Genomic DNA, 24,592 nt, shown 5'->3' on the forward strand with positions numbered 1-24,592 from the left:
GACTAATCTGTTAGTTGAATCCTACTTAAAAAAAGAATGATTCAGTGTTTACCCTCTCCTAACTTTCGTTCTTATGTAGGAATAGATTCAACTTACTATTTTATTTTATTTTGGGAAATAAAATTTTACCACTAAGTATTTCTAATGCGTCATTGCAGGAGTACATACAATTCCTCCTAGGTCACGCTGTGCAGATGTTTGGTAGCATACCAGATTTAAGGCCAGGAAGTGAGTGTTAATATTTAATCTATGCAGCTAGGGTAATGTCGTTCATTCCTGTTTTGGCTTGTTGAGTAAAACATCACTAACGTTTGTCTAAGCCTAATACTGTGACTTGATCAGAGCCTGAACTTGAATGCATGCACTCCAGGAATCGGTGAAGTAGTTGTATCCAGCCGGCGTAAGCGTAAATACATGGTCTTGGGATAAATTTTAAAAAACTTTTACCCAGGGAGATTATTTCCTGTACTTCTTCATCCTTACTTGAAAAACACAAAGCACCTGATGGTGCTTGGTTTCCTTACATTGTGCAATGATGGATATGACTTCCTCTAGTCTAGAGGAAGCACTGGAGTGAATGAACCTCGGGTATCTTCAGTGCAGATTTTGGATAGAATTTAATAAAGCAAAAGTAATAGAGGTTGGTCTAGAGGAAATACTTCCCCAATTCAGTGTATTCTCAATGGACAGTTTTCAGTTGTGGAATCTCGCCTTGGGAGGCCGGCTGTTTTCTGCCTTTGGGGCACACAAACTGCTCTTACCCTTTCACCAAATATTTGCTTGCCCTTATGTTATGAGATTAGAGAGAGTGTTTCACACCAGTCTGTTATCTAATAGATTGAGAAATACTGGGGAAGCGTGGCTGGTCTGCTTTTCATTACAGTAGTTGTTGCAGAATTAGATGTATAACACTTGACACTTATAAATTGATTTTATTTTTTTTTCTGGTCCACATTAGATGCATATATGTTCTGAGGTAGCAAAACAGAAGTAGTGAGTATAAAGGACAACAATATTTTTATTGAAAACAAAAATAAATCTGATCTTTGTTTAGTAGCTAAGTAAAACATTGTATTAACTACTTTTTCAGCAGCAGTAAGAGAAACAAGATTTCCTAATACTCCTTATGGTTTTTCTAGTTGAAATAGAATGTATATATTTAAACAGGGACCCTTGGCTTCCATCAGGATCCGCTGTGTCTGACCTCCCCTCTCCCTGTTTGTGGGGACATAGGTGCTGGTATTTCTGTTCAGACACAGTAAGAACTCTTGAAAACTCAGGCTTTGAGTTACTGCTGCCTTGATAGAACACAGAGGTACTTCTGAAACCTGCTGGCATTTGATTAGGTTACCTTTGGAGTTGTCATTGCCCTTTGCCGTACAGAATTGTGTAAGAGGAGAGCATGTAGAAATCTGCCTGTGAGAAAGGAACAAAAATAGGACCTCGTGTACTTTTTTCCCCTACTATGAGTAACTTCTATTAATATTGGCAGAGTTTGTTTTCATAAAAACTGACATGATGTAAAAACTGAATAATTTCCCTTACTTTTTCTTTCAATCTTTCTAACCCCCAAAGAGTTGTAATTAGCAAGAAGATTCCTCTAACTCTTTTTGCTATTTAATCAGTCTTCTCATCTGTATAAGTGTTTTCTCATTCTTGTGTGTGACAGGTATAAATCTGGAAAATAAAAATTTGTAGAGAGCCTGGTAGTATGCACTCATTTGTTTACTGTGTTTGAGCTTGCTGCATCTTTCTGGCAGTGTGGGATTTCTGTCTTTCTGTAGTTTCTTTTTGAAATCCTAGGATCTTTCAGTTCTAGTACTGGAACAAATTCAGGACTACTAGATACTGATTAAATTCCCTTCCAAAAACTGACTGTAACTAATAACCAGTGTACTTATTCAGGCCAACTCACACTTTCTTCACTAGAACCACCTTTCCACTTAAAAATTACAGCTGCTTACTGCTGTTTCCAAAATGTTTAGATCTGCCTGAATGCTAGAGAAATTCCAGAAATAGTTGTTTTGGAAGATTTCAGAACTTCCTGAAAGAGTCAGCCCTGCGTACTTATGCTAAAGCCAGGATTGCGTCTCCATTTGAAGTTGGCAAGAGCTCGGTTGCAAGGGAACCAGGACTTCCTCCGGTGTTGTTTTTAAACTAAACAACTTCTTGCTCTGCAGATTCCAGGTTTTCTTCAGAAGCTAGAATACTGCTGTTTTCCTGTCTTGTGTCTTCTTGCATACTGGAAGACTTTCCTAGCACAATGAAAAAACATCTTAGAAGTTGCAATTAATGGTTGAAGTAGATAGAAGAAGAAGTGTGTGTTCTAATCATGCTGTTACCTAGTAAACTGGATCCCTGGCAAGCTTTTTAACACAAGAGGAAGGAAATAAACACTGTTATTCACATACTTTCAATATTAAACCTTTACAGTGTTTTGGACTAATTAAAGCCTTTCCTAGCAAAGAGAATAATTTGCTGCTTTATTAAAATTAAACTGCATAGGATAAAATTTTTAGCCACAGGTACTTGTTTAGGCATAAACCCTTTCCCTGTTCCTCATGCATGCTGTTGCTCTTACTTGGTCTCAAACTTTTGTGACTATTTAAAAGCTGTTTTTTCTATATTAAAAAAAAAAATAATAGGTGCCACTTGTTTCTTAGACTTTCAGTTAAATTAATGAAAAATTAGAGAGGGGTTTCTCTTCTGCTCTAGAACCTGTGCTCTGATTTTAGACTTTGTTCTGTGGCCCTGGCTGCAGGACAAGAACAGTGTTCTGTGTTTTCTGTCTCTGAAGCTTTAATTGAGGATCTCAAAGTCAGGTTACATGCAAAGAACACCTCTTCCACCTGTGGCACTCTGTTAAATACCGTGTCAGTGCTTGTGTGAGCATTCACATCGGTTATTTGTTTTCTATACTGAGCTTGGGCTATAGAATTTTTGTAAACACCCACTGTATAATAATAATAATAATAATGAAAATATTACCTCATGAGTCAGGTATCTGTTACAGTGTTTGTACCAGAAAATTTGAAATGATAAATGAACTCTAGTTTAGAGAGCTACCATTTCAAAATTGCTAGAAGCTTACTCACGTGAGGGAAATCCTTGGGAGATGCTGAAAACACAGCTATCTAGGAGAGAGCCTAAATCTGGTTTTGTTTTGTGACTGTAGTTGTGCCTGACCACATTGCTGTTTCTGGGAACGCGTGTTTCCTCCATCAAGAACTGGAAGCTCTGCTGTTTCCAAAACAGATAGATAAGTGTCTGAATAGGCTAGTTACACTGCACGAGTGAGAGAAATAACAAACTTTGTAAGTCAATAGAAAATATTACATTTTCTAAATATTCCAGTAAGTTTTATTTTGACACAGTGAAATCTTTCATGTGAGTGCTACATTTTCTTCTTTTATTTGTGAGGAAAGAGGAAGTTTACTGAAAACACAACTGTTATACTTCAGTAATATGTAGTTGGCTTGCCTTGAAGGTGTCCTTTGGGCTGCATCAATGTGAATGTTACATCTCATCCTTTCTCTTACAGTTTACTTAAATAAGAGACTGAAGGCATAAGGTGTGATTTGAATAGCTAAGTTTGGCTTCTAATCAAATGCAATTGGTATGGAGGTGCTTTTGCAAGTTCAGTATGTCAGTCTGTTATGCACTGTATTTAAAATATGATAAATATTTATTTAGCATGAGTTTGGGATGGTCCTGTTAAGGATCAAAAGCTTATACAGCTACATGCAAGTGCCAGTAACACCGAAAACATTATTGCACCTCTTATTTATTCCATATTTTCAAGTGAAAATGTTTGGAGGAGAACTTCGCAAGGGACATTCAACACAGTTTCAGTCCATAAAAACGGGTACCTTGATTGAAACCTTAGTCTTATGGGGAAGGCTAATAAACTATAACTAGGTTAAACATCAGGTAAAGGCTTTCTGTGTATAAAACCAAGTGGTCCAAGAGAACGATTACACAGTAGATTTTTGAAGCCATATCTGTATAGTTACATGTAGGCATCCTTTCTTCATGGGTCATGGGACCGGTGAAGCCTTGCTGCCTACATAACCATGCTTTTGTTCTGTAAACTCTCCTCTTACCTCAGTACCCAAACTCTATTTCATGTTCCCTCTGATCTTTTGGGCAGTGTATGCTGTGGATAGTCCTGAGCTAATGTTTCTACTGATGCTCATCCATCAGGAATGATAATGGTTTTGCTGCAACAGAAGAATGGACTGTATGGCATCTGAAAGTCTCTTCTTCGCCTTTTTTTTTTTTTTAAATTAAATTAAGCTTCTGTTCATAGCTTTACTCAGAACATGTTTAAACAGGGGTGGTTCCTGTAAAAAATAAACTCCTTCTGGGTAGCTTCATCTTTATCTGTACACTGTAGTCTGCAAGCTTAGTCTTTTCCAAAAATAGCATTGCTCTCTTGTATGGATAGTGTGTGCCACCTTTGTCTAAATTCACAGGCTGCTCTTCTTCAGGAGGATTAGGGTAGCAGTTCTAAAGACTCCTCTTTCTGCAATGCAAAAAAAAAAATCCCAACCTCTAATACTTTCTTTTTTTTCTGTTTTAATACAGATCTAATTGACACTGAAAAATACTCGGTCGTCGCTGTCGGATACCTTGTAAGTATACCTGTGTTTGCTTATATCTATGTGTGCGTGCATGTGTCAGTTTGTGTAGGAATATGTTCAAAGGAAAAAGCCACGTTTGTCTTTTTGGGACTTAGTAAGTTTTTCCAACTGATTTCTGTTAAGAATTACAACTGATTTTTGTCAAGATAGAAACACTTTAAATTACCAGAAACGTGTACAAATTAACTAAGTTATCTGTTATTATAAACACTTTAAAAATATTTCAAACAAATCTGAAATTTCAAAGTGAAAGAAACACACCCTTTAACTTTGGCTAACGTGAACAGCAATGTAACTGGCTGCAAGCGTACGACGTGTGTGTGCACATGCACTTCAAATGCCAGGGTTAAAAGTGATTTCAACAGGGTGCCAGGTTTAGGACAAAACAAACATGATTTCCCATTAAGACATTTTCATCATTACTTTATAATTTCAGGCAGTGTTTTGAACATTCTGAAGAGATTTTTTTTTTTTTTTTTTTAGCATGTTATAAAGTTGTTCCAGTAAACTGTAAAAGTTCTTAAGTTAGCGTTCAACACTGAATTAAGTTTTGTTGCTTGGTGAGCTTGCAGGTCGTCTCACGTGTAAAACCGCACGTTTAATGCACGTAGAAAGGATTATTAGATCATCTCAGGAGGATGTAATTTTTCAAACACGGTCTCACAATCCATTCTGCACCCTAGTTCGGTTTTAAAGATTCAGTATTGGTAATCAGTAATAAAATGTGAATTGGAGATTGTGAAATACCTGTCAAATCATGACAGTACTGTTATAATTCGTTGTGTTATTTGCATCTCAGCAGTGCTTAGATGACAGGAGGAGCAGGTCCCCATCATTGCAGATATGGTAAAAAAAGGGACAGCTCTTAATCCAGAGACTTCAATTCACTGTTGCCCAGATGCAATAAGAAAGAGTGGAAAATAGCAGGGAAAGATGAGATAATGGCAACAAGTACATATTAATAGATACCATCAGTCAATACAGATTTAATTAGAAAGTAGTAAGCAAATCAATGTGTCAAAATACGATCCTCAGTTCTTTGTACCTGTTATGACATGTACACAGAAAATACTTGGAAAATTTTGTGGTTGGTCAGAGTTATACAAGCTGCTAAACAGCTTAAATATAATGTATAAAATTAATGTACAGGAGATTAAATAGAATGGAAAAGTTAAATGTCTTTCTTTTTATAATATCGGTCAGTCCAGAACATGGGTTAAAGAGTTTAAGTAAATATGAGCCCGTTCCTTTCCTCCCTTTCTAAATTAGCCTGTTGTTGATTATTAGCGAGTAGTGTTTTACCAGGAGGACTGCTTCTGAAAAAGCTACTGCTCAGCCTGAATAAAAGCTATCGTGCTGCCTCATGATATTAAATTGTTTGCATTAGTCCAGCAAGTCAGATTTTTACCCAGGTCATTGTGTCTGCCCATGTGCTTTCTGGTGGAAGGTGAAGAGCTGTGAGAGCTCTCCGTGGGGTTTATTTTAACAGGTAGCGTTGTGTCTACTCCTGGGCACGCACTGAAGTTTTCTTACCCTCCTCGTAGCACTACGGCTGGCTTTTGTGTTAAATACAAGCTCAACTGCTGCTTTTGGAGCACTGAATTAACTGGAATGAAAATATCATGCAAGAGTTGTAATACAAACCTGTAAACCTTCATTTCAGAGATCTGGAGCTTAGGGAAGTCAAATGATACCACTTCTGCTGAGGTTCGACTGCTGAGCAGTTGGTGGTGGTGAGGTTAAGTACTGCAGAATAAACCTAAATGTTTTGAAAAGAATGTAGTATTCACTTTTTATAAAAAGAAATATGCAGAATACTCCTCTTTTCTGAACAAGTCTGAGCTTAGTTGAGTACATTATACTAGCATTCAATAGTAATTTTAGTCTAGATTTAATTTAAAAAAATAACATGGTGATCACGTTATTTTAAGTATCTGCACATCTCTTAATCTTGTATGACGTTAAATGCTGTTGGTACTGGCTACAGCACAACTGCAGATGTTGGAATTCTTACTAAAAAACCCAACACCCTGTTAATAGATTTCTGATATGCTGTTAGTAGCAGTTGTCTTGTTTAACCTGAAGTGTTAATTGTGGCCTCCCTCACCCCTGAGAGTGGCAAATCTGTTAATAAAGGTACGTTTTGAGATGTGCCCACATTCTTTTAACTCTTGATGGAGCCCTCAAAATGTCCCTGTTCTCACCCATTCTGTTTGTCAGACTCTGTCCGTGCCAGACTGGGCTTTGCCGTAACCCCGTCAGCGTTACTGGTGTCTGAGGTGCTGCTCTTTCCTTAGAGCACCTTTGCCTTTTATTTTTCCTGCTGTGTGCGTCGTTCCTGATGCGTTTGCGTGCCGTGTTTGCATGCCATCCAGATGAAGATAAGAACCTCTATCTTTTACGTGCCGGTGCAGACCAGTGGGCTAGCCACAACTATGGTTTGCTATGATGCTTTTGTTTTTCTGCTCCTTACCTTCTCTCTTTATGCAGGCTGAGTTCTCCTTCGTGAGGAAAGATTTCTGACATGCAGACAAAAGTCTTGCCAAATTGTGCTTTATTTTAAATGGAATTAAATTGGTCAAATTGGATCCCATTTTCCATACCTGGAGTTCTGAAATGCATACATTGAAGTAGATTTTGGAAGGGGAAAGCAAAGCTGTGTAATCCCTTTCCAAGAGTCTCACATTCATAGCTGAAAAGTAGTAGATTAAAAATCCAGTTGCCGGGGAAAGTTAATAAAGCAGTTTTGGAATATTATATACTGTATAGATTACAACATGTTGAGTTTCGAGGACTCAAAATACACTGCAATCTGAGGACGAGTTGATACAATATTCTGAAAAGCAGTGATCTACTGTATCGTTTCTCTGTAGTACAAATATTTAGGGGGAAAACAGCTGTTGACCTTTCCCATAATTGTGCAATGGCAGCATTACTCAAGCAGCTTAAACACAATATTATGATGTGAAGGACAGACTTCAGCTCGACAGCCCTGAACTGTTCAAACAGAGATAGCGGGGAAAAGTCTGTGTAAAGTAAATATTTGAGGATGCAACAAACAAATATGGAAAAGATTCATCCCCTTTTGTCTGCAGAGCGGTACACTGCCGTATCCCGCAGCGTACATGCCTCTTACATCAGTGACTTCAGTCTCCTGTGTCTTGATGCATTTGAAGTGAACTCTTAGAAGGACTAAAACTAATGGAGCGTCTGTAATATTACTAATTTAATTCTTTTTTCTTTTTTCTTTTTTTTTCCCTGCTCTCTGCTTGGCTCTGGTCTTCACCCACAAGTGTCCACTGTTGGCTCTGGAAGGTTACTAAAATTTTAGCAGCTGCTCTGAAACAGAACTGCCTAAAGCTTCAATAACCGCTGCTTCTTCCTACGCCATACTGCACTGCCGCTTTGCTCTTGCCTGCTTCAGAACACAATAAGAGATTTTATTTTTTAAACACCTGCAATGAAACTTAGGCTAGAAGTATGCGCCATTCTCTTGCTGCCTGTGTACTTGTTAATATCTGTGTACAGTATGCTTGTATTTATTCCGTGGTATTTTCTTACCAATGCTAAGAAGAAAAAGGCTATGGCAAAACGTTTAAAAGCTAAACCCGTCTCGGACAAACCTGGAAGCCCCTACCGTTCTGTCACTCATCTTGACTCACTAGCAAACATAAACATTCCTGGAGCAGACACGTTGGACAAGCTGTTTGACCATGCTTTAGCAAAGTTTGGGAAGAAGGATTGTCTTGGGACCAGAGAAATACTGAGTGAAGAAAATGAAATGCAACCAAACGGAAAAGTGTTCAAAAAGGTAAAGCTTACAATTTTGTACTTACTTTTGATTTGGCTTTGAGCTGCTTTGCATCTTGCCTCAACAATGGAGGTCTCCTGAATCATCTTATGCTATAAAACATCCATTTTATAGTAATTAAAGAATAACAGAATACAGGATGCACCATCTATTCTGCTTGAAGAAAAATGAAAGCAATATTTTTTTTTTCTTTTAATGAATGTCAGGGTGTGCTCACGGTGTTATGCAACAACTTGCCTAAGCTTGTAGAGCTGTACCAGTAGCTTCTTGTCATCACAATTATTTTTTTCCTCACCAGCTAATTTTAGGAACTTACAGATGGTTATCCTATGAAGAAGTAAATGAGAAAGTGAATCACTTGGGGAGTGGACTGACTGCCCTGGGACTAACCCCGAAGAGTACTGTTGTCATCTTCTGCGAGACCCGAGCAGAATGGATGATTGCAGCTCTGACCTGCTTCAAGTACAACTTTCCTCGTGAGTGCCGAACTTGTTTACTTCCAATGTATGTTAGAACCATTTTCCAGCACTGGTTTGGCTGTTGCATATTTTGAATCTGCAAATCCTTTTCATAAACTTACTCTGCCTATGGTCTGATTCTTAAAAGTTTCCAGTCTCTTCCATCATTGCTGAGATCCCTAAAATTGCTCATACTTATGAGACTGGTTTTTTTTCTGATTTTATTGTAGTAATGATCTAGATGTTAGAATGACAGAAGAGTACAGTTAATATTCAGGGTTTTTTTTTAAATACTCTGAAGATGTCAGTAGCTCCATTCCCCCCCCCCCCAAAATGTGGAATGTTTTAATAGTATTTTCTGTCTGTATCCTGATTTATGCATCTGAAACATGAAATGGTTATTAGAAGAGAAGAATTGTAATCAAAATCATATGCCAGTCTGAGGGTTTTTTGGTGACCTTTTTAAGCTGCTCAAGTTCCTTACAATTATGTGTATGGGTTTTTTCTTTTTTTAAATTTTTATTGAAGCTGTCAAAAATCTGTCATCTGACTTAATGCATACAAACTTCTCGGAGAAGCAGTAAAGGTTACTGTGTACTTACGTGCCCGGGCTGCACGCAGCACACTGTGACCTACAGCTTATTTTCGTTGCCGCCTCATGTCTGTGCTTGCACTAGGCTGCCCCTTTTTCTTCCAGTATGAGCAGTAGCATCACCGTAGCCGGTCAGGGTTAAAAATAATCTAGCAACATGAAAACCAGTCTGATTCCTCAGGCCGATTCTCTGCCTCGCCCCCATCAATAATTTCATGGGAGCAAGCAAAGTCGCTGACGCTGCTGAAAGAGCCGCTTGTGGAAGCGCATGGCTTTAAAGCCCTGACTGGTGCTCTGTGATGTTTAGTGTCGCCTCTCCCGCGAGTCCTGGTTGCGAAGAGCTCAGGGGCGGGACACATTCTCAGTTGCTTACTGTGCCTTTTTTTTTTTTTTTTTTTTTTGAAATTTTTCTTCTAAAGAATAGAATAGACTATTTCAGTTGGAAGGACCTGCAATGATCATCTAGTCCAACTGCCTGACCAGTTCAGGCTGATCAAAAGTTAAAGCACGGTATCAAGGGCATTGTCCAAATTCCTCTTAAACACTGACAGGCTTGCAGCTTCTCTAGGAAGCCAGGTCCAGTGTATGACTGGACCTGTCATACAGGTATGGTCCAGTGTATGACCACCCTCTTGGTAAAGAAATGCTTCCCGTACAGCTGCTGTCCTAATTTCAGAGGTCTCTTGTGACATAAAATTCTGATGTGAAAAAATTAAAGCTGTTTTGTTTCCAAATTAGAAAATTCCTCACCGAGCTAATTTTATGTCCTGACCACCTCTTCTCACAATTCTTTCCAGTGACCTCATGCAAGAGCTTTTGCATTTAGTATCACTTTAACGTTTGTTCATGTTCTCTCTATCCTTACTGTAACAGTTGTTACCTTGTATGCCACCCTGGGTGAAGAGGCAGTAACCTATGGTCTCAACGAGTGTGGAGCGTCGTACCTGATCACTAGTGTAGAACTTCTTGAGACCAAACTAAAGGTAATTTGGTACCAGCTTCACCTGCTTACAGGCAACCCTATAATAATTTTACAGTGCAGGCAGTGCTAAAAATTTCATTTCTCTTTTCCAGACTGCACTGCCACAAGTCTCCTGTCTGAAACATATCATTTATGTGGACAAGAAGACTATCAATAAATCGGAGTACCCTGAAAATGTGGAGATTCACAGCATGCAGACAGTAGAAGAGCTGGGAGCCAAACCAGAAAACTGTAAGTGAATCACTTCAGAGAGAACTAATCAAGCAGTGTTAACAGTGAAATCAGAGCTAGGTTAAGATGGATGTGTAGCAGAAAAAAACCACAGCTCTCTGACACAAAGGCAGTGGCAGATTGCCAGTTCATGCTCTGGCTTCCTTTAAATAAATGGAAAATTTGTTTGCTCTCTATTTATTGTCCTGCACCTTTGTTCAAGTGTCAGATATTTCAGGATAAAAAATTATTTTTAACTTCTAAACCATAACCAGAATAATTTAATTTTAAGACTCCACCTTTGTTTAAGGAAGTGAAATAGAATCCGGTGCAGTGTTCCATTTTCTGCTACTCTTGCCTTTTATTCATCTGATTTGCACTACTTTTCCTAAGAAAAGAGGAGAAAGCACTTGAGGCTTTCTTTGTGCTTGTTGGCTTTTTTCTTAACCAATCTGTAGCTAAAACACACCTTGGGCTAGAGGAATAATCCCTTGCTACATTGGGCAGCCAGGAGTGACTGTAAACATCTGCTTCAAGGAGGGGAAAAAACAACCTTGCTCATCTCTCTTCCTTAAATCAGCAATCTGTGCTTAGCCAGACACCTCTCTCTCTAACAAAAGAGGAGATAAACTGGCAGAGGAGCTGTTTCCAGGGAAGTACACTTTCATTACAACTGCTTATCTTTGGTCAGCTTAAGCCACGGATACAAACAAGCAGTTACCTTGAAGGGTGGCGAGTTTTGGTGGTTTTTTTTTTTTCCTTAAAAATCCTGCTTCCCTTTCAGACACTTCTGCTGCCTCGCTAGCTGTGGAAGCCATAAAAGCTAATAGCTTTCATCCCAACAATAACTGCCAGGGGATTAAAATAAAAACTGAAAGTCAAGTGTTGTAAGCTTGTCGCTTTCCTACTAACTAGCAGTTTACCTGAGGAAGGTTCATTTAACTTTAAAAAAAAAATAAGAAAAAAAAATAAAGAAGTAGTCTTAGCTCTACAACCTTGGCTTTGAAGAGTGACTGACAGAAAAGCTGACTTGCAGCTTTTTTGGGGTGTTTTTGGTTTGGGTTTCCCCCCCTCAACCTGTTGTTTCTTTCCAGTGCTGCATTTCTCTTCACTGCCCTTGCCAGGTTTTTGTGTGAAGCTTCAGCCAGCTATAAGACGTAACGGCAAAAGCATCACCCAGATTGTGCAGATGCCCAAATACTTGTCATCCCTGCCAAAATCTGCCTTCCCTCGCTTCTCTTAAAAACAGACCGCTACTCTCTTCCTCACCAACTTCTGCATCCCCCACTGACCACGTAGCAGCGCATTGTGCTTGCCTTTACTGAAGCACCTTTTCACAGTTTGATCACAGACGTTTTCACATTGATTACGTAATTACAGAAATAACAATTTAGAAAGTGGATAAGAATCAATAATAATTTTTCTCCTGCATTTTGTAGCGAGTGTTCTGCCGAGCAGACCTGTTCCTACAGACTTGGCTTTAGTAATGTACACCAGTGGCTCGACTGGGAGACCCAAAGGAGTGATGATGATGCATAAAAACTTAATAGCTGGAATGACAGGACAGTGCGAGAGAATACCCGGACTGGGGTAAGAAAGGCTTGGCTGTCGTGCGTACGGAGAGATAAAACAGGACCTGCACAAGTACACAAGTTTGTAGAAAGTCTGTTGCTGGCATCAGGTGTTACCAAATTCCTTCATTTTATTGTGAGCCCACTAATCTTTAGTTTATAAGAAATAGATCTTGTGTTTGTGAACTTGCCCTGTTGTTTGAAAAGGACGCCCTACTAGCTCTTCTCTCACATGCTGTTTCCGCTTCTTTTTATTACTATCCCTTAGCTTTAGGTCTGTGATGGGTTTCTGTACTCCTGTGCATCAGAAGATGCCACCAGATAAGGAGATTCCTCATCTTGTCAAACTTGGGAAATGTTTTTAGATATTTTTTCAGGCAGCTAGAATCTCTTCAGGAAGCATGAGAGATGTCAGAGCCTACCACCTCCACTGATCCAGGGACACTGCTGATGGAGGGATAGGGCACATGCTGCAGACCCTGCTCAAGTATACCTCACTGAAACGAGCAGAAAAGTAATACATTGTGCGTCGACAATAGTAAAACTAACCGCAAACTCCCTCACTAATATTTTGAGGAAGTTTTTAATGAATGTGAGTTTGTCACTGCGTTCACAAAGAGTTGAATAGCTGAAATAAGCTATGTTGCTAAACTCCTGTGACAGGAGACAAAACCAGTTCTGAGTTGATGCTGAAAGCTTCTGTTAAGTGACAGCTCTGAAATCTCTGAGAAGTTATTTCCTGAAATAAGCCTCAGTACTTCAGTGATCAGCTCTCTCTCTACTAATGTATTTTAGAAGGAAATGCTATGATGACTGTGAAGAATTTGTAAGTCATTGACCATTATTTTAAAATACAGTGATTTCATCCTTAGATGAAATCTCCCTCAAGGAGAGGGAATCACAGTGTTAAGGATTAAGGCATCTTTGATTTTCCTAGAAAACAAGGCAATTCCTGTAATTCGTACTGATTTCAGTAAGGTAGGATTTTCCCTTTTGTTAATAAACTGTGGTTGGAAATGGCACTGTTCTTGTGTGCAGAAGATATGCCTCACTTGTGATCTGAGTCTTTCAAAAAGCAATAACTAAGCACGCAACAAAACTGTTAAACAGTATTTTCAGTCCACGTGTGCATCATTGTTAATTAGAAAATCCTTTCCTTACCCAGACCCAAGGATACTTACATTGGTTATTTGCCCCTGGCCCACGTATTAGAACTGACAGCAGAAATTTCTTGCATCACGTACGGCTGCCGGATCGGGTATTCCTCTCCACTCACACTGTCAGATCAGGTGAGCGCCGGGGGGGAGCTTCAGTTTGCTTTTGCAGTCTGCATTCTCCTTGCTCAGCTATCCTCTTCCACTGAAGAGATGTTGGTGTATACAGCACACTGCAGAAATTTAATTTATTTTCAGAAAATGATGCAAATTAACATTCCTGGTGAACTACAGCAGCAGGTCATACCATATACATTTTGTTAAAGCCTTTACTTTCATGATTCTTAGGAAATCTAAAAGAAAACCTAATAAATGCATATAGCATTATCCACTGGGTAGCAGGATAAAAACAGCTATTAATAGTTTAGCTAAACGTAAGACTGTTTAAAGTGATTTTAAGTTTTTTTATCTCACTTCATCAGCTTTTGTAGAACTTGTATTTAGCTCTTTGCCTTTTTCTATTTAACAAGTAAGATAAACAAGAGCAAGTTAAGCTGGAAGCAAATGCTTCTGCCTCTTTTGCTGGGACAGAGATTGCACCAGGCAGAAAAAAAAAAAAATACCAAGGAGGATGAGGAGAAAGGAAGTGCTAGAGCAAGAAAGTAAGAGAGAGAGATCTACAAAGTGGACTTAACCAGGTTGGGCTTGTAAAACATCTGGTGTTTTGGTTGAAATTGTTAATCATTACTTTTTCCATCACAATAGGAAAAAAATATGCAGGAAATGTTTTTTGGAGGGACGGGAAGATATTTAAACAAATTACATTACATGTACAAAATACATTACATCTATTTCCCTCTTTTTTATTCCTTTTCTAAAGAGCTGCTTGGTTTTCAGCTTCATAAATTGTCATTTTTTCCTTATTACAGTCAAGTAAAATTAAGAAGGGAAGCAAAGGAGACTGTACTGTACTTAAGCCTACACTGATGGCAGCTGTGCCTGTAAGTATCCAGAAAGAGATATGTTTAGAAAAAAAAAGATGCTTTTGTGTCTCATTCATGCTAGAAAAATGTATTTGTTAACATTTTTTTTCTCTTCATGTGTAAGTAACTGTCACTAATAGGGAAAAAGTAGAATATAGACATTCCAGTTGCCGTTGCTTGAGCCGAGTACTGGTGCTGCAGATGAGCACAAGAATATACGTGTGCTAAAGCCAAGACCCTTTTTGATCCAAAACTGTAAATGTGGTTTAATAGTTAAAAGTGATCTTTTACTGGGCTACTGCTACAAGAGGAGGATGCAGAAAGCCTTTGACATCCGCAGTCTGAACCCGCTTACAGCGTAGGGATAACACAGGGTGGCTTTGGCTGAGATGGACGCGTTAAGGAGACCGGCGTTTGGCTGAGTTGCAGAACGTACCAAGCTGAGCTGTGCGGTCACGTTGCTGGGCTGCTCAATCTCAGCTGCCTATATCCAAGGTAGCGCTTAGGCTGCGTCTCTCTTGCTGTTCTTAGGGTGAGCAGGCCAGGCTTAGTCTCCTCTTCTACGAAAAAAAAGATCAGGAGACTGTAACTCTATTGCTTCTGTAGCTTATGTTGGTGTTTAGGTGACCAGGCTTCTGTATTCCACAAGGTCTTAGTGCTGTCTGGAAAATACACAAATGTTTGCATCTTCCTAATGCAAAAACCTCCCTCGCGTGTCCTGGAATCACACGTGCTGCTTTTAGGATCATAGCGCATCTGTGGCTCGGAGGACTGGTAACACCAGCATTTTTTGGTTTTATGAAATAATAGTCATATATAGGCTTGGTCTTTTTCTTAATAATTAACCAAGTGAAAATTAGTATGTCTGAGAACCCCAGCTTTTTGGAAAAATAGCCGTTTAAATTTATTTCCTGGGGAGAATGACACAGACATTTTCACTCTTACTGTATTACCTGTTTCAAAGGAAGAATAATAGGGTTTTAAAATTTTATTTTTAACATGGAATTTAATTTACACCTGCTGCTCTATCCTATGTGGTAATTTTCCCTGCTTTTTTTAACACTTTGTAGGAAATAATGGACAGGATTTATAAAAATGTCATGAGTAAAGTTCAAGAGATGAACTATATTCAGCGAACTCTGTTCAAGATAGGCTATGACTACAAATTGGAACAAATCAAGAGGGGATACGATGCCCCTCTGTGTAACGTGTAAGTATAATTAACAGGCCAAGTGTACCTTTTCCTTGTGATTTGACTGTCTAAAAGAATAATCATCTAAGTTATCTGACATGAGATAATTCTCATCCAACATGCAAATATCGTCTAATGACCCACTGAAATAGTCCAGGTTCTCACTGGAAATGGCAAAGAGATCTAGTGGTAAGAATGACTAATCTTCAGAGCAGGCGACAAGATAGTTTTCATTGGATTGGGTTTTTTTAGTAATAAAATTGGAATGTTTGTTTAGCTAAGTTACAGGAATTCTGCCATCTCTAAGCGTTACACAAGAGGTGTAATTCTGCCCGCTGTGAATGATGAAGTTTTAATTTTTAAGGTGTTCCACACAGAAAGGAAGGAGGAGGATTTGTGTCTTTTTCTTTTTATACAAATGAGCTGAGCAAATGATTTCTAATGCTTTTGTCCTTCTTTCAAGACTGCTGTTTAAAAAAGTAAAGGCATTACTGGGGGGGAACGTCCGTATGATGCTTTCTGGAGGAGCACCGCTCTCGCCTCAAACACAGAGATTCATGAACATCTGCTTCTGCTGTCCTGTTGGTCAAGGCTATGGACTGACAGAAACATGTGGAGCTGGAACCATTACAGAAGGTAGCTAAAATGCTTCTGGAAAGACAGATATTAAGGGTTTGGTGGGCTCTTGGTAAAGTCAAAATAGCTGTAGTTCTGCAATGAAGTAACTTGAGATAAACTGCTGCCTTATTTATAATTTGAGTTCATATTTCAAATTACAAAAATCTGTGTGTTCTTCCTTGTTTTCTCCCAAAGTTGCTGATTACAGCACTGGCAGAGTTGGAGCTCCTCTTATTTGTTGTGAAATAAAACTGAGAGACTGGCAAGAAGGTGAGAGCATTAAATGTTTTGATTTCAGAGTAATGAATTTAACCAGCGCTTAGCTGGTTTCTTCGTCTACCTGCCTAGCTGGGGTAGTGTATGAAGTAATTGCTCTTTATCTTCTGTAACAGTCATCAATTTGTGTGCATTAACTTGAAGTTTCTGAATATTTTCTTGGCAACAGACTATATTTAAAAATAATTGTGTGGGGATTTTTCTTGTTTTCAGGGGGCTATACCAATAAAGACAAGCCGAATCCTAGAGGAGAAATTATAATCGGTGGCCCTAATGTCTCAATGGGATATTTTAAAAACGAAGAGAAGACAACAGAAGAGTTCTCCATCGACGAGAACGGTCAGAGATGGTTCTGTACAGGAGATATAGGCGAATTTCATCCGGATGGGTGTCTGCAGATCATAGGTTGGCCTCAATTTTTGGTACCTTATTAATATCTTAATATATTACAAGATCTTGACTAAACAGAATTATAAGCATGTTGTTGATCGCGTTGGCTTTGGCAGGGCTAATCTACTTAAGGTTACCTGCTTGCGGAATTACAGCAGAAGACACATTCCCAGAAGTCCTGACAGCTGTAGGAAAATTTTGGAAGTGATGCTGTTTCCTGTGACATTATCACTATCTAAATTTAGCACATGGGCTTTAAAGGATAAATATTAAATGTTTGTTAAGAATCTTGCATACTGTTGCACAAATTACATATATAGCGGCTTTGCAAAGGAGTCTGTGGAAATGCCAAAGTAAATGCAACAAGCTGTTGTTACTGGTTTTGTGTTTGTTTTTTTTCCTTCCCCTTCAACTCCTAGATCGTAAGAAGGACTTGGTGAAGCTACAAGCAGGGGAGTACGTATCTCTGGGCAAAGTAGAGGCGGCACTGAAGAACTGTCCACTGATTGACAATATCTGTGCCTATGCCAAAAGGTAAGAGTGGTATTAATTTAGAAACTGCATTTAGGGTAAAGGTGAAATACAGGCTCTGACCCACTTCTCTGATGATAGACTATACTTCCCGTGGTTTCCACTGAACAAACTCCCGTACCAGAGTGCAAAGTTATAAACAGCATCTCTGAAGTAGCACAGGTGCCCAGATTCCCCAAAACCTGAGGAAACCACCTTTTTTTTTTCCTGTTGGCATTTCTCCGATCCTAATACACTCCAGTTCCATCCTGTCCCTTCCCCAAGCAGGTATCATTACATTTAGCATGTGTTTTGGCTTTCTGTCAGAACACCACAGAAGAGTTAATCTGGACACTTTGCACCTGATCCAAAGCTCTCCACTGAATTTTGGAAATAGTCCCGGTCTCTCCTCTCCCTCCCTCAACTGAAGCACACTACATGAAGGGAAACGGGAGAACTAGCGAAACTCCAGATGTAGCTGGGAAGCTCAACTGAGGCGTGCACCCAGGGAGTTACAGCAAAGCCTGATATGGATCAGACCTAATGTTGTGAAAGAACTCTGCGTACCTTTGATAGGTCACCGGTTGTGAAGAGTTCATGTACAAGAGGGTCCTGTGTGGGGGATACCTACAGTTCAAAAAGCACTGTGGATCTGCGTATCTAACATCAAGTAAGCATTTTACACCCTGAAGTGGAAGTCTCAACTGTTGGGATCTTTTTTTCTTCCTTCTCTTGCCATCCTGTGTAGCGACCAGTCTTACGTGATCAGTTTTGTGGTTCCGAATCAGAAGAAGCTGACGGCGTTAGCTGAGCAGAAAGGCATCGACGGAACCTGGGTAGATATTTGTAACAATCCTACAATGGAAGCTGAAATACTGCGAGAGATCAAAGAAGTGGCAAACAAGAGTAAGTAAAGCGGCATATTGTGCTAGCCAATCTCGCGGTGCTTATCCAGCAAAAATGTTCAGTTACTCACTGCTCTTCCTGTTGCCTCTGTATCTGCCAAAACTCAATAGTTTCATCAGAGGCAAAGACCACATCAAATTGTTTTAGAAAATAAATTAAAAAAAAAAAATAAAAAAAAAGATAAAGTAGTTAATATGACCAAAAAGTATGTCAGTTCCTGGGATAATAACCAACAACCAACCAAAACATTTTTTTTTTTTCAACTAAATTGTAGAGACAGGTTGCTTGTCTAATACAGCCAGAATAAAGTCTAAAGGAGCTGTCATTTTGGAAGGAAAATTACAAGACATTAGCTGGTAAGAAAGCTAATGAAGCAAGATATTTCAAAGCTTTTTTTTCCCCAATGCAACTTTGCCCCCTACAGTTTTGAACAACCATGATCCTTGTAGTTGTAACGGCTTTAAAAGCCTGCTGTTCCTTGCTGTGGTACTGAATGATCAAAAGCCTCATCAGTTCTTTATATGGCCAAAAAATAAGGAACTGACTGGGGAAAAAAACGTCTCTAAAGCACTTGGCTCCTCATCCAAGGAAGAGGTAAAACTGGCCTTAGGCACATGCTAAGCAGTGCCTGGCTCTCAGACTTTAGAGAGGAGCATCTGCCTTTTGAAACTGAGAAAACAAGAATGAGAGGCTCTTAAGTCTTGCCTTTAAAAAAAATAAATAAATCCACAGGTCTCAGACTTGGGTTTAAACATTTGAATCCATGGTTTGCTGTCATGAACTAGGCAAACTACTACCCACATGGCTTTGTTTATTCAAAATCTTCACTTATACAGTCTTTCTGCCTTCTAGGTGGTAGTCTACCATTGAGATAGAACTAAATTATTTGAAACTTTTTTCCAAAACTATTTTAAAGAGATCGTTCTCATTTTTAGCGGAACATAACATAGCACCTTCATCATGAGCAGGCATGTATCTAAATAAAATGAAAGATGACATGACAGTAACAGTTTGAAGCAGGACACGAAGAGCTCCTGGGGACAGCCTTGCAGCCAGGGATCCCAGCTCGCCTACGCTTGCTGCCACCTTGAGGCTGTGCCCCTTCCAGAGATCCAGCTACGAGCCTGTGCGTGTGGGATCCCCTTGCAGGCCTGAGAACAGGAGCCGATGGCAGAGTCTAAGTATTGCACACACGCAGCGGCTCCCTGCGCGGTTCCTGATGCCCCTGCCCCTCTCTGGCCGATTGCTTGGGCAGGAGAGAGAAGCAGCTTCGGTTGCAGCGAGGCTGCGCGTGTGCCAAGCCGCTGCTTCCAGCTGAAGGGAAAATAAGTAACTGATGTAACAAAAATATAGAGAAATCCCTTTATATTGAACTCTGAACAAACTCTTAGGAAGGAAAAGTTTGATTAAAAAAAAAAATCATGCAACCACAGAAAGTACAGCAGTAGTTAATTATAATGAAGCACATCCCAGTCTGAGTTAATCTAGTGATTACTGCATTCCTGTAGTGAAGGTACAGCTCTGGATTTCAGCGTATCCTCCTGTGACAATAGTCTCAGCTCCTCAGGCTGCACACTGTTGCAAGCTTTACATTTTACACTGTCACATCCAGCACAAGCGGCGAGTACAGCGCGTTACTAGAATACCTGCACGTTAACCAGCGCTCAGCATTGGCACAGGATTAAATTGGCTTGTGGCCCTTCTGTAAGGTCACTTCACTGTAATATACAAGCTACGGGGCGCTGATCTTAGATTTGTAGGTAGCATGAACTAGTATTTCGTTTGGCTATGCAATCACAGTCACACTTTTGTTTCTTCTTGTCCCTGCAGTGAAATTAGAACGGTTTGAAATACCCATCAAAGTACGGTTAAGCCCTGAACCGTGGACCCCAGAGACTGGCTTAGTAACAGATGCTTTCAAGTTGAAAAGGAAAGAACTGAAAAACCATTACCTCAACGACATCGAAAGAATGTACGGAGGCAAATAAGCGCGTTATGTTGACCAGACAGTTGTGCAGAAGGTTCCTTCTCATGCCTTAGTTTTGGATGTCTGCGTATACTGTAGATATCACACGTTCAGAAAAGACACCAGATGGATGAGTGTTTGTATAATCTCTATTGGGTACAACAGAGAATATTTTAAACCCCAGATTCGTAATTATTAGCAGAACACACCCATGGTCTTCATAGAGTTTCACGTGATCATCTCCAGTTTTGAGACAGACATCGCTATGTGAAGCAGTACGACCAGGTAATTTTATCATTATTGTTTCTCTGGCACAATCAGACTGCTTGCCACTTCTCTTTAACTCATTCTGAAGTCTGGCCTGTATTTCAAAGAGAAAAATTAATGTAATTGTGATGATTCTTCTGTCATAGTAAGATACTTAGTGAGGGAAGAAAAAAAAAAAAATTAAAGTCTACCCTTCTCCATTTAAAAACAAAAACAAGACGCCAGCATTCATTAAGAATTTGCTAGAGATCACTAGCAATGCACTGCTTGAGAATGGATGGATCCTTCTGCACATCAGTTAGTATCTGGAATATTTACAGTGCCTAAAAATGAACGGAAAGCACACTTACTGAAACAAAGGTGAACTGAAAAGCTTTCTAAAAACAAGTTATTTGACATTTCAGTCAGGAGCGTTGAATTAACTAGTTCAACTTCCAACTCACCAAATACGTTTTTACTTGCCGTTGTATTTTCATTCAAGCAGAGCTTTCTCCTAGGACACGCGGCATAAAAGGAAACAAAGCCTCGCACTGCTACAGGGGGCACCGATGAGAAACCGTCACCTGAACGCAGAATGCAAAACTTGCGCCCTGGCTGGCAAAGGACAGGGAAATTGATGGGCAGGTGTCTCTAAGCAGATTTGAAACTCGAAGGAGTTATTGTTTTTAGTTTGTTTGTTGGGGTTTTTTGGGGATTCCCCCCCGCCTCCCCCGCAAGAGGTGGCTGGTGGTTTTGTTTTTAAGGCACTGATCCTCTAGACCTTCGCGTATGTAATGGTACATAGCGTAGAGGATCGGGGCCGCAGTGCCTGCATCCGCCTTACGGAAAGGATTTCCGTTCACCTTTTAAACACGGTAAGTGTAACAAGGCAACCAGAAACCAACAGTAGTTTCCCCACGTAGTCTTGGTTTACTTATGGAAAAGTCAGTGGCCAGGGAATCTTTGTTTTGTGGAACTTGTAAGAAGGGACAAATCACTCTTTACAGAAACGCATTATGAAAATGTTCTCTTATTAACTGGAAGTTACAGATGTGAAGAAGTGGGAAGATATAATTTAATAATACTTCATCATTTTGTGTGCAGAATCCTGTACTGTGTCTTCTTTTGAATTGTAGCTGAGCTCCTACGTCCCTGCTGGCTCTTCACACTGGAGCTATACATGCTGTAAAAAGTGGAGGCTCTGGATACTGTTCTACTTTGCACTTTCTCAAACATTTTATATATGTTGCTTACATTTTGTACAGCTGTGGCCCTCAACTGCTATATATTACAAATTCATTTTAAAGTATTTATAGATTTCTTCTATTCATAATATTTGTGTTGTGTATATGACGGTTAAAAAGAAATTATTTGGTATTGTCACTGTACAGAAAGTAAAAGATTTTGTATGATGCTTCTCTCAAACACACTGGCTTGCATTTTCAGGGGAAGTTTTTCCTTTATCGCATGTATGTGTATTTTTCTTTTTTCCAGTTCAAACAGATTCTGGCAAAAATAAATCATGGCTATATACTTGTTAACTAAACTGTCCCTTCTCCTTGGGACCAACTCCAAACTTCCCCACGAATAACTTTCTGTGGCCAGTCCAGAACACTGCCAGCTCATCTTCCACGAACCCCCGGGGAAAGGGAAAACCAAAATCTCACATATAAAGCTGACTGGAGTTGTGTGTGGAACTACAACAGTCACTAAAGGGATGAGAAAAGAGCTTTTCTAAAAAAGAAAATTATTATTTTTTAAGACACATACCGTTGGTTTAAGACAACAGGAGATACTTCCCATATCAGTAGCAACTTTTTATAGGACTCGGTCCCGGAGCCACGTACCCAGTTTTTCCATGTTTAAAATCGGTTGCTATGACATAGCCTTTGGTCAGCATCACAAAAGTTAAATTCATGTAAGAAAGTTACTTGCACTTGAATCTGTCAGCAGGTTATATGATTTTTTTTTTTTAAACAATGAATGTATTTATATGAAATGTATTTTATCCAGCCTGCAGGTATCTTCTGTGTCTTGGTTGACTGAGGATTGCTATTTTCAGTATGTATCTCTATGCCTACACAACGTTACCGTTGCAAAAGTGAAATACAGTTTAAATGGTTCAACAAGTTTGTGTCCTGACAGATCTTTATATATTGCACGAGTTGCCTCTGGTTACTGCTCAGCGCCTCGCATTCTCTCTGAGTCTGAGCATTCCTTAGAAGAACTTCTCAAAAGCAGCAGCAAGTCCATCCTGCAGATGTTGAAAACACAGCCGGAAGCAGGTCTGGTTTTTCTTTTAAGAAATGAAGTAAATGTGGCTGTGCTGCAAAAGACCGTTTGATCCCCTTCTCCAAAAATGCTTGAAAAGCTGATGGGTAAGGATTACATCAGGCAGGCTTCAAATAGAGGGATTATTTGCAAATATAATGCACCTTGGCAAGAACTTTATCCTTATTTTTAATGAATTCTAAATCCTTGTGTGACACAGCTTGCGGAGAAGTAAGAATAGTGGATGAGCAAGAATGTCATTGTCACCATTAAAAATAAGGAACTAGGATGCAGATGAAGTGATAGCACAGGCCTTCAGGACCATTATTCAGAACTTTAAACTGTTTCTTTACTAATTACTGAACTGCTTGGTCAAGATCTCTGCCACTGAAAAGTCTTCAGAGCCTCAGAGTCAGTGAAGGTTAAACAAACGCCTCTCAGGAACAGCTTCCACAAAGAACCTGGGTGGGGGCGCGAAAGAGGAGCCCTGACTCCTGTACGTCACGCAACTGTAATGCTGCAGGTAATGGGGGGGTGTCCTTACATGGCTTGCAAGAAAAGAGAGAAAAAAAAAAAAAAAGAGGTTTAAACTGAGGAAGTAATGAGTTACTTCCTTAAGAGGAGGTGAGGTGCAATTTCAGTGCCCATTACACCATCAGAGAACTCTGAGCAGAACACGGTGCAGCGAGCTGCCTGCCAGGGAAGCCAGCACACTGAACTGCACCTCCCGTCAAACACTGGCTGGGTGAGGGACAGGACAAGCTGAGAACATGGGTCACTGATTTTCAGACAAAAAAAAAAAAAAACCAAAAACAAAAAACAAATAACCCCCCCAACCCCAATCTACCACACCCCAGAATGACAGTTTCAAGTCACTAATTTATCATTAGAACACAGTGTAGTTATGTTCTGCAATTACATGCAACACAAGAAATAAATAAATCCTCATTATGTGTTTGGTTTTGGTGCAGGGTTTTTTTGTTTGTTTTTACTGAGTCTGCCTAAGCGCTAAGCTCTACTGAAGTAACAGTACATCAATTTCCCTTTTGGAGGCTAAAATTTAAAGATTAGAGGCTTAAAAATAACAAATCTCATGCTTCTTTTGCATAAGATGCCACAAAGGTGATTTACAGAACACAGGCAGTAAACCGTGCAGTCAGTGCTTACGTGGAATGCTGAACAATGCACACAGAGCAAAACTCAGGTATTGTGCAGCAGCAGGAACTTACCTGGACTGATAAAACACATTTCCAGTTAACTCGGTGCTCTGCAAAGTCGATTACCGATTGCTTTTTATTTGTTAACATGATAGGATTACATCAGCCATGCAGGAAGAGAGCTGACTGCACTAACTACACATCTGTTGGAGGAAGAGAGCTGACTGCACTAACTACACATCTGTTGGAGGAAGAGAGCTGACTGCACTAACTACACATCTGTTGGTCTGTCTTCTTCACAGAATTTAATTTGAACGAGTTCTGACAGAAATGGGGTGTTGTTTGCAATATTGCTTTGCTACTGGGAGCTGGAATCTTGCTACACGGTTATGGGGGAGAGACATGCCGAAGAAAGTCAGATCGGTTCTGCATTGACAGCGTGTTTTAACTAAGCTGATGATCACAAATAATTTGTCCAAAACTGTCTTTAGTTAGAATTGCGTAGTCTTGACATTAGACCAATGCTAATTAAATTAGCCAGACAGAGCTCTGGGCACAGTGTCTGATCCTTAGAGTCCGCACCTATGCCTTTAAAGCAAAAAAAAAAAAAAAACAAACCACCAAACAACCAAAAAAACCACAAAACAACAAGCCAA

General features: G+C 39.6%; 1 protein-coding gene across 5 annotated transcripts in view; it reads left to right on the forward strand.

Annotated features, from left to right (window-relative positions):
- The window catches only part of ACSL4 (acyl-CoA synthetase long chain family member 4), a 36,433-nt gene extending 13,796 nt beyond the window's left edge, over positions 1–22,637 (forward strand). For 2 of the 5 annotated variants that reach the window (XM_086756447.1, XM_086756448.1), the window contains exons 3-17: positions 4,588–4,634; positions 7,937–8,454; positions 8,753–8,930; positions 10,378–10,487; positions 10,579–10,717; positions 12,136–12,286; positions 13,433–13,556; positions 14,351–14,422; positions 15,475–15,614; positions 16,060–16,232; positions 16,410–16,484; positions 16,704–16,895; positions 17,300–17,414; positions 18,139–18,296; positions 20,127–22,637. In XM_086756447.1, the coding sequence (XP_086612573.1) occupies positions 8,104–8,454; positions 8,753–8,930; positions 10,378–10,487; positions 10,579–10,717; positions 12,136–12,286; positions 13,433–13,556; positions 14,351–14,422; positions 15,475–15,614; positions 16,060–16,232; positions 16,410–16,484; positions 16,704–16,895; positions 17,300–17,414; positions 18,139–18,296; positions 20,127–20,284 (2,136 nt within the window). In that variant the 5' untranslated portion in view covers positions 4,588–4,634; positions 7,937–8,103 and the 3' untranslated portion in view covers positions 20,285–22,637. The remainder of the gene's footprint in view (positions 1–4,587; positions 4,635–7,936; positions 8,455–8,752; positions 8,931–10,377; positions 10,488–10,578; positions 10,718–12,135; positions 12,287–13,432; positions 13,557–14,350; positions 14,423–15,474; positions 15,615–16,059; positions 16,233–16,409; positions 16,485–16,703; positions 16,896–17,299; positions 17,415–18,138; positions 18,297–20,126) is intronic. The other 3 variants (XM_086756449.1, XM_086756450.1, XM_086756452.1) reach the window with 2 other exon arrangements.
- The last annotated feature ends 1,955 nt before the right edge of the window (positions 22,638–24,592 follow it).

This window comes from Chlamydotis macqueenii, chromosome 11 (assembly GCF_036417535.1).
Source record: "Chlamydotis macqueenii isolate bChlMac1 chromosome 11, bChlMac1.mat, whole genome shotgun sequence".
Classification (NCBI taxonomy): domain Eukaryota; kingdom Metazoa; phylum Chordata; class Aves; order Otidiformes; family Otididae; genus Chlamydotis; species Chlamydotis macqueenii.